Source organism: Chaetura pelagica, unplaced genomic scaffold (assembly GCF_000747805.2).
Source record: "Chaetura pelagica isolate M959 unplaced genomic scaffold, ChaPel_1.0 scaffold1446, whole genome shotgun sequence".
Classification (NCBI taxonomy): domain Eukaryota; kingdom Metazoa; phylum Chordata; class Aves; order Apodiformes; family Apodidae; genus Chaetura; species Chaetura pelagica.
The window spans coordinates 34,948-45,316 of record NW_009953662.1 but is presented as its reverse complement, the minus strand read 5'-3'; the positions used below and the strand labels follow the sequence as shown (position 1 = coordinate 45,316).

Here is a 10,369-nt window from a genome sequence, read left to right as displayed (position 1 = left end):
AGTAGTTTTGGTTACACCTGAAAAACAGAGGTCAATGGTGGTGGGGGGAATGAACCAGGGGGTTGGCACTGGAGGTTGTACCCACAGAACTTCATCTTTCAAAGCCTGGGGAACTTAAAGGGGTTGTTGCTTTTGGGTGGGGGCTCTTGGGGTGTCCTGGCAGCACGTGGTGGTGGTGCTGGAGGAGGTGGCTGCTCTCATGTGTCTGCAGCAGCTGCAGGGGGGCCACAGCACCTCCACCCCGACCACCCCCCCCGGGGTAAATATGCCATCAGAATTGAAAAAAAAAGAGTTTTTATTCTGAGAAAAGTGAGGAAGAGCCCCAAAACAATAAATAAATGTGAGTGGAGGAGCAGCCCAAAACCACTTCGGGTGGTGGAGCTGAGATACCTGTGCCTTGATCTCTCTCCCTGGATAAAATTCAGCTGTTTTGGGACGTGGTGGTGATGACTGACAGAATGTCTTGGGTTGGAAGGCACCTCTAAAGGTCATCTAGTCTAACCTCAGCACAATAAGCAGGGACATCTCCAGCTGGAGTTCTCCAGCAGGTTCCACCCATGGTTGGTGACATCCCAAGGGTTGTCTCTTTGTGCCTCCAGTGCAGGAGGGCAGGTTTGAAGTCCCTTTTGGCTTTCTAATCCTATTTCAGGTGGGAAAAGGCTCTTCCTTTCCAGCTGTGCCCATGTTAAAGCTCCAACCTGAAGATTCAGGGGGAATTTGGGCATTATGTTCTGGGTGAAGCTCCCGGCCCGAATGGCCTGGCTGTGATGAGCCAAAAGCCACCAGCAAACCCCAGGAGTGTGTGGAAACGTGCAAAGCTCAATGAGATACATCAAGGTGCAGCAGTCGAATGCAAAACGGCCTCGTTTTGGGCACCAAAGCTGCTTTTTTCATGCCTTTTTTGGGTTTCTTTCAGGAGCCGGAAAATTCAGATCCGAAACATCCCCCCCCAGCTGCGATGGGAGGTAAGAGGAGCAAGTGGAGGAGTCTGGAGCAGATTTAAGGACTCATTTCCCTCCCCCCCAGGTTTTAGGATTCAAGCCCATTTCTCCTTTTATTTCTTTTCTTACATTTGTTATTCATTGGGTCTGATTCCACCCAACCCTGGTGTCCATGGAGCTTATTCCTCCTCCTTTCCAGGAGTGAATCCAACTGGTGGAAGCACCATCAGCAACACCACCAAAAAACCCCATTAATAGAGTTCTATGATTTATCTATTGAATAAGGAACAAAACGGATCCTTTCATCCCACCAATTGCTGGGACTTTTCCCCAATTCTTTCCTCCCCTTCCTCTGGCTCCAAGACCCCTTGGTCCAGCATCCAAGGGCAGGCAGGACCTTCCTCCATCTAATTGCTTCTGAAACCTTGACCACTGGGAAGCTGCAATTGTTGGATTGTCCTTCCCAGGTCTGTTCTGATGGTACCAGTGTCAAGTGGGTGTTTTTTTTTCCTCTCTTTCCCAGGTTCTGGATGGTTTGCTGGCCCAGTATGGCACCGTAGAGAACTGTGAGCAAGGTAGGACTGAAATAAAGAAGCTGGATCTCAGATACTTTCTGCCTCCACTCTGGCAGGTTTTATTTCAACCTCTCATGGCCATCAGTGGAGACATGAGGTTTAATATTGCCCCTGGGATGTTTAGTCAGAGTAGAGTTGCTATAAACCTTCTGGAAGTGTAAAGGAGGGTTTGGAGGAGCTTCTGGGACTGTCCCCAGGCTCCAGTGAGCGATGGGAGGCCAGGGGAGGGGATTCTGCCCCTCTGCTTCACTCTCATGAGATCCCCCCCACAGTGCTGTGTCCAGTTCTGGGGTCTCCAACACAAGAAGGACATGGAGCTCGTGGAGAGGAGGCCATGGAGATGATCCGAGGGGTGGAAGCCCTGGAGCCAGGCTGGGAGAGTTGGGGTGTTCAGCCTGGAGAAGAGAAGGCTCCAGTGAGACCTTAGAGCAGCTCCCAGTGCCTGAAGGGGCTCCAGGAAAGCTGGGGAGGGGCTTGGGAAAAGGGCAGGGGGGGATGGATTAAAACTGAAAGAGGGAGATTGAGGTGAGACATGAGGAGGAAATTCCTCTGTGAGGGTGGTGAGAGCCTGCCCCAGGTTACCCAGGAAAGCTGTGGCTGCCCCATCCCTGGCAGTGTTGAAGGGCAGGTTGGATGGGGCTTGGAGCAGCCTGGGCTGGTGGGAGGTGTCCCTGCCCATGCAGGGGGTTGGATCTAGATGATCTTTGAGGTTCCTTCCAGCCCAGACCAGTCTGTGAGTCCATGGCAGGGTGGAGGTGGCTGTGTGGCTTTGCTATAGAGCACCAGGAAGGACCAGGACCCTCTCAGTGAGGCAGGAGGGTCAGTGATGCCCGGGGTGGGTCCCACGTGGCCTCGGACACTTTCTCCCTGGCAGGAGAAAAACATTTCCAAATCCCTGAGAAGTCCCAGCAGGGATTCATCCCAGTAGGGGCTCATCGGAGGGGGGTGTCTCTGTTTGTGGTGCCCCTCTCATTCCTGCCCCTTTCTCTTCTCCCAGTGAACACGGACAGTGAAACCGCCGTGGTCAACGTCACCTACGCCAACCGGGAGCAAACCAGGCAGTGAGTTCCTCTTGTCCCCTGGGAGCTCAGACCACCCTCCCTGCTGCAGTTCCAACCCCTTCCCCACAGGCTGGGAGTCAGGTTACCCCAGAATGCCTCCATTTTGGCTAAAAATGCAGCAGACCTTTTGAGGGCACCTTCCCCGAGCTCTGGTTTCCTTCACCTTCAGATGAAAGTCCCTCTGGGGACACCTGTGTTTTCAGGCTTTTCTCTGCAGCTCCAAGAGCAGGACCATAACTTTTTGCTTAAGGAAAAGTGGAGATTTTTCTTGTACTTCCATGATTTCAGGAGTTTTTGTCTCCAGAAGAAGTAACGATGATCCCAAGTGTTGTAGGAGCTGGTGGGTGTCAGGGAACCTTCGTCCCCTCTGGTTGCTGAGGGTGTTGTTGAGGGACTTGCAGCTCCTCATCCTGCTCAGGGAACATCAGGCTCAAATGGAAACTGAATTGGCTTTTCACTGGTTTGTTTAGTTTTCCTTTTGGTCCGAGGAAGGGCTCTGGAATGCTGGAGAAGGGGTGGGATCAGCACTTCCCTTGGAGGGAAGTCAGGAGGAGCACAGGGATGGATCGAGAGGTGTTTTATCTGGGAAGGTTCCCTGAGGAGAACATGTCTCAAACGTGGCCACCACAGCTGTGCCTGTGTCCCTGGGGCCTCTTGTCACTCCACCAAGGCTTCCAAATGACTGATCTTCATCAAACCCACCACAAACCTCCACGGGGGAACCACCCTCTACTTTTATTTTGGGGCAGGTTCTATCTGTGGAGCCCAACAAGGGGTTTGTCCTGGTTTGTCCTCCCATCCCTTGTCCATCCACACCAGCCTTGCCATTTACACCCCAAAATAATGTAAATCTTCATTCATTATTTTCAGAACGATTTCAGTTCCTTTCCCCCTGGGAAACCCCCAGTAGAAGAGGTTTGTGCAGGTGGTTTTTCAGCCCTTCTCCCCTGCTGGTTGTTTTTCTCCTCCAGGGACACTTTGTGGAGCATCTTCCTCTGGTCCCTTTGCATCCTGCAGGGGAAGTCTCAGTTCAGCCCGTTTGGGGGTTTGATGGGTTTGGGATTTTTTGTTTTGTGAGGGTTTTGTTGGTTTTCTTTTGAGTCACTGACCACTTTCAGGAGAGCTGCAGGTTTGGTTTTCTTGGAGGTTGGAAGGGGAGGTTGGAAGGGGAGGTTGGAAGGGGAGGTTGGAAGGGGAGGTTGGAAGGTGTGGAGTGCTGATGGTTTTGCTCTTGCTACCAGCCCCATCTAGCGACAACCTTCAGCTCGTGCAAGCCCTGGAATCCCACCGGGACAAGGGTTGGGAAAGAACAGCCCAAGATCCCAAGATGGAGATGTGGGAGCTGCTCCCTGCACCATCCCACCCAGCACCCACTGCTCCCGTCCTCTCCCCTGGGTGCTTGGAGGTGTTCTCCTTAAAATCCTTTGACCTGTGTGGGGTGGGTGGAAGGTCCTGCCAGGTCCCAGGAGGGTGTCAGGGGATCTTTTTCCTGCAGTGTCCAGTGACAGGCACAAACTGGAGCACAGGAGGGTCAAGTTAAACATTAAGGAGAAACTTCTTTGCTGTGAGGGTGGCAAAGCCCTGGGACAGGCTGCCCAGAGAGGCTGTGGAGGCTCCTTCTCTGGAGACATCCCAAACCTGGATGTGCTCCTGTGGGATCTGCTGTAGGTGACCCTGCTCTAGCAGGGCTGACTGGATGATTTGTCAGAGGTCCCTTCCAACCCTGAGGAGCCTGTGATTCCAATGGCAACTCTGACCTCTCCTCCTCCCTTCCAACCTCTCCTTGCTGGACGTTCCTCCTCCAGGGCTCAGCCCCTTTTGCCCTTGTGTGAGAACCTGCCAGGAGAGGGACAACCCACCCCAACCCCTTCTCCCCTTCCAGAGCCATCATGAAGCTGAACGGCCACCAGCTGGAGAACCATGCCCTGAAGGTCTCCTACATCCCCGACGAGCAGTCCCTGCCGGGGCCGGAGAACGGGCGCCGGGGCGGTTTTGGGGCCCGGGGGGCTCCCAGGCAGGGCTCCCCCGTCAGCGCGGGGGCTCCGGTCAAGCAGCAGCCCGTGGACATCCCCCTCCGCCTCCTGGTGCCCACCCAGTATGTCGGGGCCATCATTGGCAAGGAAGGAGCCACCATCAGGAACATCACCAAGCAGACACAGTCCAAGTGAGTCGGTTGGTTTGTAGCTCCTGGGCTTGAGGGGCTTGGGGTGTTCAGCCTGGAGAGGAAAAGGCTCCAGGGAGACCTGAGAGCAGCTTCCAGTGCCTGAAGGGGCTCCAGGAAAGCTGGGGAGGGACCTGGGACAAGGGCAGGGAGGGGTGGGATGAAAGGGATGGATGAAAACTGGAAGAAGGAGATTGAGGTGAGACATGAGGAGGAAATTCTTTGCTGTGAGGGTGGTGAGAGCCTGGCCCAGGTTGCCCAGGGAAGCTGTGGCTGCCCCATCCCTGGCAGTGTTGAAGGGCAGGTTGGATGGGGCTTGGAGCAGCCTGGGCTGGTGGGAGGTGTCCCTGCCCATGCAGGGGGTGGGACTGGATGATCTTTGAGGTTCCTTCCAACCCAAACCACTCTGGGATTATCTGATTTGATTTGAGACCCCTCCAGCTCTGCACAGGGTGATGTCTTCCAAGAGCCACCCTCCCATGCCTGCCCCAGCCAGGCTTTCCTGACTGCTCTTCCCCTTTGCTGGGGCCACCCTGGGTGGGACAGGACAGGAAGAGACAGGACAGGAGGTCACTGCTTCAGCCAGTCTCCTGGAACTCCAGCCTCCTGAGCCTCACCCACCTGCCCTTGCATTTGGCCCCCGAGTTTGTGTTGGCTACAGCCCTTGTCCCCCAAGGAAGGTTTGAGCTAAGACCTGCAGTGATGGACAGCCCAGCCCACCCCCCAGGCACCTGCTTGTTCCACCACTTGATCACCCCTGTTGCTTAAAATAAATAGATGCTGGAGCCTTATTTGGAATTCTGGGATTTGAGCTCCTGGCTGCTGTGTCCACATGGAGTGTGGAGCCCAGAATTCACTCCCTTCTTCTTCCCTGGGTGCATCTAACCTGACCCTGGAGCGTGATCTCCAGATGGTCCGTGGGGATGGAGGGGAGAGGAGCAGCCAGGCAGCCCCAGAGCTGCTCCCCCATCCCAGCCCACCCCACCCCATCCCGTGCTTGCAGGATCGACGTGCACCGGAAAGAAAACGCAGGAGCTGCAGAGAAAGCCATCAGCATCCACTCCACCCCCGAGGGCTGCTCTGCTGCCTGCAAGATGATCCTGGAGATCATGCAGAAGGAAGCAAAGGACACCAAGACGTAAGGTTCCCCCCCCTCCTGCTTCTCCATGCACTCGTGTCCCATCAACAGCTCTTCCCTGGGCTCTGGTACCATCCCAGTGCTCCCGTGTGGGCGCGAGGGAACCAGGGGACTGGTTCCTTTGTGCTTCCCCCTGTCCCTCTGTACCCAACCCCTCCTCTTCTGACCACACTCACCCTTCATGTTGGTTGTTTTTTTTTTCCCCCATTCCTCTCTCAAGGGCTGATGAGGTCCCTCTGAAGATCTTGGCCCATAACAACTTTGTGGGGCGCCTGATCGGCAAGGAAGGGCGGAACCTGAAGAAGGTGGAGCAGGACACGGAGACAAAAATCACCATCTCATCGTAAGGCTCCTCCATCCCTTTGGGGGAACCAGGGGGGACCTTCCTTGGGGTGGGGTGGGTGGGGAGGATGAGGTGGCAGGGAGTATGATGGTGGCAGACAGGGATGCTTGCCTCCTACTCCCCACAGATGTCTTGAAAAATCTGGGCTTTATATTTTCTTTATTCCCTTTGGTGTCTCCTCCTGGTCCCTTTGGTGTCCACTCCTCGTCCCTTTGGTGTCCCCTCCTCGTCCCTTTGGTGTCCCCTCCTCGTCCCTTTGGTGTCCCCTCCTCATCCCTTTGGTGTCCCCTCCTTATCCCTTTGGTGTCCCCTCTCCATCCCTTCCAGATTTTACTCTTTTTGGGTGAAAGCAGAGTGGACTTCCCAGTGCAAACCACGATGCTGGTCCCTCCTTCTGGCACATGGTGGCAGTGCCACCCCTTGTCCCCAGCACCCCAGTAACCCCCAGGAAGAAGGACCTGAGGAGCAGGGCTCTGGTGGGGCAGGGCAGGGTCTTGGTGCTGATGCTGCATTTCCCATCAGCTTGCAGGACCTGACCCTGTACAACCCTGAGAGGACCATCACAGTGAAGGGCTCCATCGAGAACTGCTGCAGAGCAGAGCAGGAGATCATGAAGAAAGTGAGGGAAGCCTACGAGAACGACGTGGCCGCCATGAGCGTGAGTGGGGTTTGGTCCTGCCCCGCTCCTCAGCTGGCAGGAGCTCTCTAGGAGGTGGCCTGGATAAAAACAAACGAGCCTTTCTCTCCTCTTCAACCTCAGCTACAGTCTCACCTCATCCCTGGCCTGAACCTGGCAGCAGTTGGTCTCTTCCCTGCCTCCTCCAACGCGGTGCCTCCTCCACCCAGCAGCGTCTCCGGGGCCGCCCCGTACAGCTCCTTCATGGTAGGTGAACACCAGGCAGCTCCCAACTGCTCCTGCTTCCAGCTTGGGGATCCCCCCCCCGCGTGGAGAAGACCCTGGTGATGGTCAGAGTTATGCCTTCAGCACCCCTTGCTGCCAGGTCCAGCCTGGGTTCAAGATCTCGAGACCTGCTTGGTCTCCTAAACTTTTGGGGATGGGGTGGAGGGAAAGGTGCTCATCCCACCTCCAGGTCTGGTGGTGGCTCCTTGCCTGGCACCTCTGGGAGAGGTGTGGGCATCACTTGGGAGGGGATTTGGAGCCTGTGGTGGTGGCACTGAGCCCTGCCTCTTGATGTTGTCCCCCCACAGCCCCCCGAGCAGGAGACCGTGCACGTCTTCATCCCCGCCCAGGCCGTCGGTGCCATCATCGGCAAGAAGGGGCAGCACATCAAGCAGCTCTCCCGGTTCGCCAGCGCCTCCATCAAGGTAGGGTCACCTCGCTGGGGACCCCCAGCTCCACCAGCACCTCCTGGAACAGCAGAAACCACCTGAAAAACCTAAAAGGGTGGGGCCGTGCTGGTCCCACCACGGCCACCATCTCTCTTCCCACCTCCAGATCGCCCCTCCAGAGACACCCGACTCCAAAGTGCGCATGGTTGTGATCACAGGCCCTCCAGAAGCTCAGTTCAAGGTTCCTCCTGTGCTGCCCTCACCGCGTTGGGGCTTTGGGGTGCCCCTCTGTGCCACCCCACATGGTTGGGGTGGGAGGAGCAGGGTGGTGGGACCCCCAGTTTTCAGCGTGGTCTGCAGATGGGGAGACCCAGCACCAGCTCTTCCAGGGGCTGAGTTGGGTTGGAACCCCAAGAAACTGGGATTTCATGGGATGCTGTCCCATCCTGGGGATGGAGACCCACTGGGCTGGTGGGAGGGACTTTTCAGAAGGGCAGGGAGGGATGGGATGCTGGGAAATGGATTAAAACTGGAAGAGGGAGATTGAGGTGAGACATGAGGAGGGAATTATTTGCTGTGAGGGTGGTGAGAGCCTGGCCCAGGTTGCCCAGGGAAGCTGTGGCTGCCCCATCCCTGGCAGTGTTGAAGGGCAGGTTGGATGGGGCTTGGAGCAGCCTGGGCTGCTGGGAGGTGTCCCTGCCCATGCAGGGGTGGGACTGGATGATCTTTAAGGTCCCTTCCAACTCATTCTATGACGACACGGAGAGGCAGGACATCCTGGCTGGTGCCTCACTCCCTGCTCTCTCCCCTCCCCAGGCACAAGGCAGGATCTATGGGAAGCTGAAGGAGGAGAACTTCTTTGGGCCGAAGGAAGAAGTGAAGCTGGAGACACACATCAGGGTCCCCGCCTCGGCCGCCGGGCGGGTCATCGGCAAGGGGGGCAAAACCGTAAGGAGCAGCAGTGCTGGTGGGGCAATCCCTGGGAAGGGGACATCCCTGGGGGGGTTCTGCTTCACACCACTGCCTGTGGACATCAGGGGGACAGGTTTCTGGGTCGCCCTGGCTGGGTTTTCCCTGAGGGGCTTGTCCTTCCCACACAGCCTGACCTGGGGGGGGGTCTCTGCCCCGCAGGTCAACGAGCTGCAGAACCTGACAGCAGCAGAGGTGGTGGTGCCAAGGGACCAGACCCCTGATGAGAACGAGCAGGTCATCGTGAAGATCATTGGGCACTTCTACGCCAGCCAGGTACTGCCCAGGCAGCTCCTGCAGTGAGCACTAGTGGATTCTCCGCTGGCTCGTGTTGGGGTTGTGTCCGCGCGTGCGTCTTCCTGTGGGAGTTTCATCCAGGCCTGGCTGGTGGTGGTTGCAGAAGTGGGTGATAGAATAGAATCCTAGAGTGGTTTAGGTTGGAAGGGACCTTAGAGATCACCCAGATCCAACCCCCTGCATGGGCAGGGACACCTCCCACCAGCCCAGGCTGCTCCAAGCCCCATCCAACCTGCCCTTCAACACTGCCAGGGATGGGGCAGCCACAGCTTCCCTGGGCAACCTGGGCCAGGGTCTCACCACCCTCACACCCAAGAATTTCCTCTTCATGTCCAATCTAAATAATCTTCTTCCAGTTTTAACCCATCACCTCTTGTCCTCTCCCTCCCTGCCCTTGTCCCAAGCCCCTCCCCAGCTTTCCTGGAGCCCTTTCAGGCACTGGAAGGTGCTCTCAGGTCTCCCTGGAGCCTTTTCCAGGCTGATGTGTGATCCTTTGCCATGAGTGGTGGCAGTGGTAGTGCATGACCTCCCTAACCCAACTCCTGGAGGACACCACACTCCCAACAGGCCAAGGAAGGATCCCCAGGAGCAGCTTCCCCCAGCCCTGCCCAGCTCTGCAGCATCACTCACAACATACAAAACCATTTCCCTCACCGAGGGGGGTTCTCACCACCCCTCGTGTCCCCCCCTAGGGTCACCCCCAGCTTCCCCCCTTTGTTCTTCTCAGATGGCTCAACGCAAGATCCGAGACATCCTGGCCCAGGTCAAGCAGCAGCACCAGAAGGGACAGAGCAGCCAGACACAAGCCAGGAGGAAATGAGAAGAGCAGCTCCAACCCCAACGTGAAACATGGAACAAGCCAGTGCTGGGGCTTAAAGAGTGGCTGGGAATCAGTTACCGTAGACAGATGCTAATGATCTTAATTAACTGAACCAGATTTCAAGGCAGTTTGATCGACTTAGGGTTCAAAAAAACCCCCAAAAAACCCCAAATTAAAAAAAAAAAATAATAATTTGGATCCATTTTTAGCTCCACCTGCCAGGACGAGCTACTTAAATGAAGCAAGAGGTGCTGCCAGGCCAAGGTTGGGGTCCCACCAACCCCTCTGGGGGGGCAGCAGTTGCCCTCTCATCATTTAAGTAGCCCTTGGAGGTCCCATCATCCCAGCCAGGCACCCAGTGGCCGTGTCTCCCTGACCCCTCCCTCTCCACTCCTGGTGGACATTCCCTCCAGGAACATCCAACCTTTTTTTTGGAGCATTTTCATTAACATCTCTTTTTTTTAAATGTTATTTTATTTTTTATTTTTTTTTCTTGGAAAAGAGCAATTCCAGCAGCTTTCCTGGCCCTGGGATCCATTGCAGGGCTAGAAAGGAACATGGTTAGAAAAAGAAACCACCCAACCACATTGGCACCACATGGATTTGGGTCCCTTGGGAGCTCAGCATCATTCCAACCCCTGATCCAACATGGGTGGGAGGGCAGGATTCCTCCTGCCTGTGCTGCCTGCACTGCAGTGCCTTGGGAATCTTAAGAAACCAGGAGAAAAAAAAAAACCCACCTTTTTGATTTTCCAGGATAATCTGGGGTTTGTT

At 55.9% G+C, this 10,369-nt stretch overlaps 1 protein-coding gene across 1 annotated transcript; it reads left to right on the top strand.

Annotated features, from left to right (window-relative positions):
- Positions 1–916: 916 nt before the first annotated feature.
- Positions 917–9,729, top strand: IGF2BP1 (insulin-like growth factor 2 mRNA binding protein 1; the record flags this gene model as incomplete). The annotated part of the gene is made up of 13 exons (XM_010000325.1): positions 917–965; positions 1,465–1,516; positions 2,514–2,577; positions 4,460–4,741; positions 5,742–5,876; positions 6,097–6,219; positions 6,742–6,877; positions 6,980–7,102; positions 7,429–7,545; positions 7,676–7,750; positions 8,326–8,457; positions 8,641–8,754; positions 9,503–9,729. Coding segments are annotated over 13 exons (1,495 nt in total), but the record flags the coding sequence as incomplete, so codon positions are not given.
- Positions 9,730–10,369: the final 640 nt, after the last annotated feature.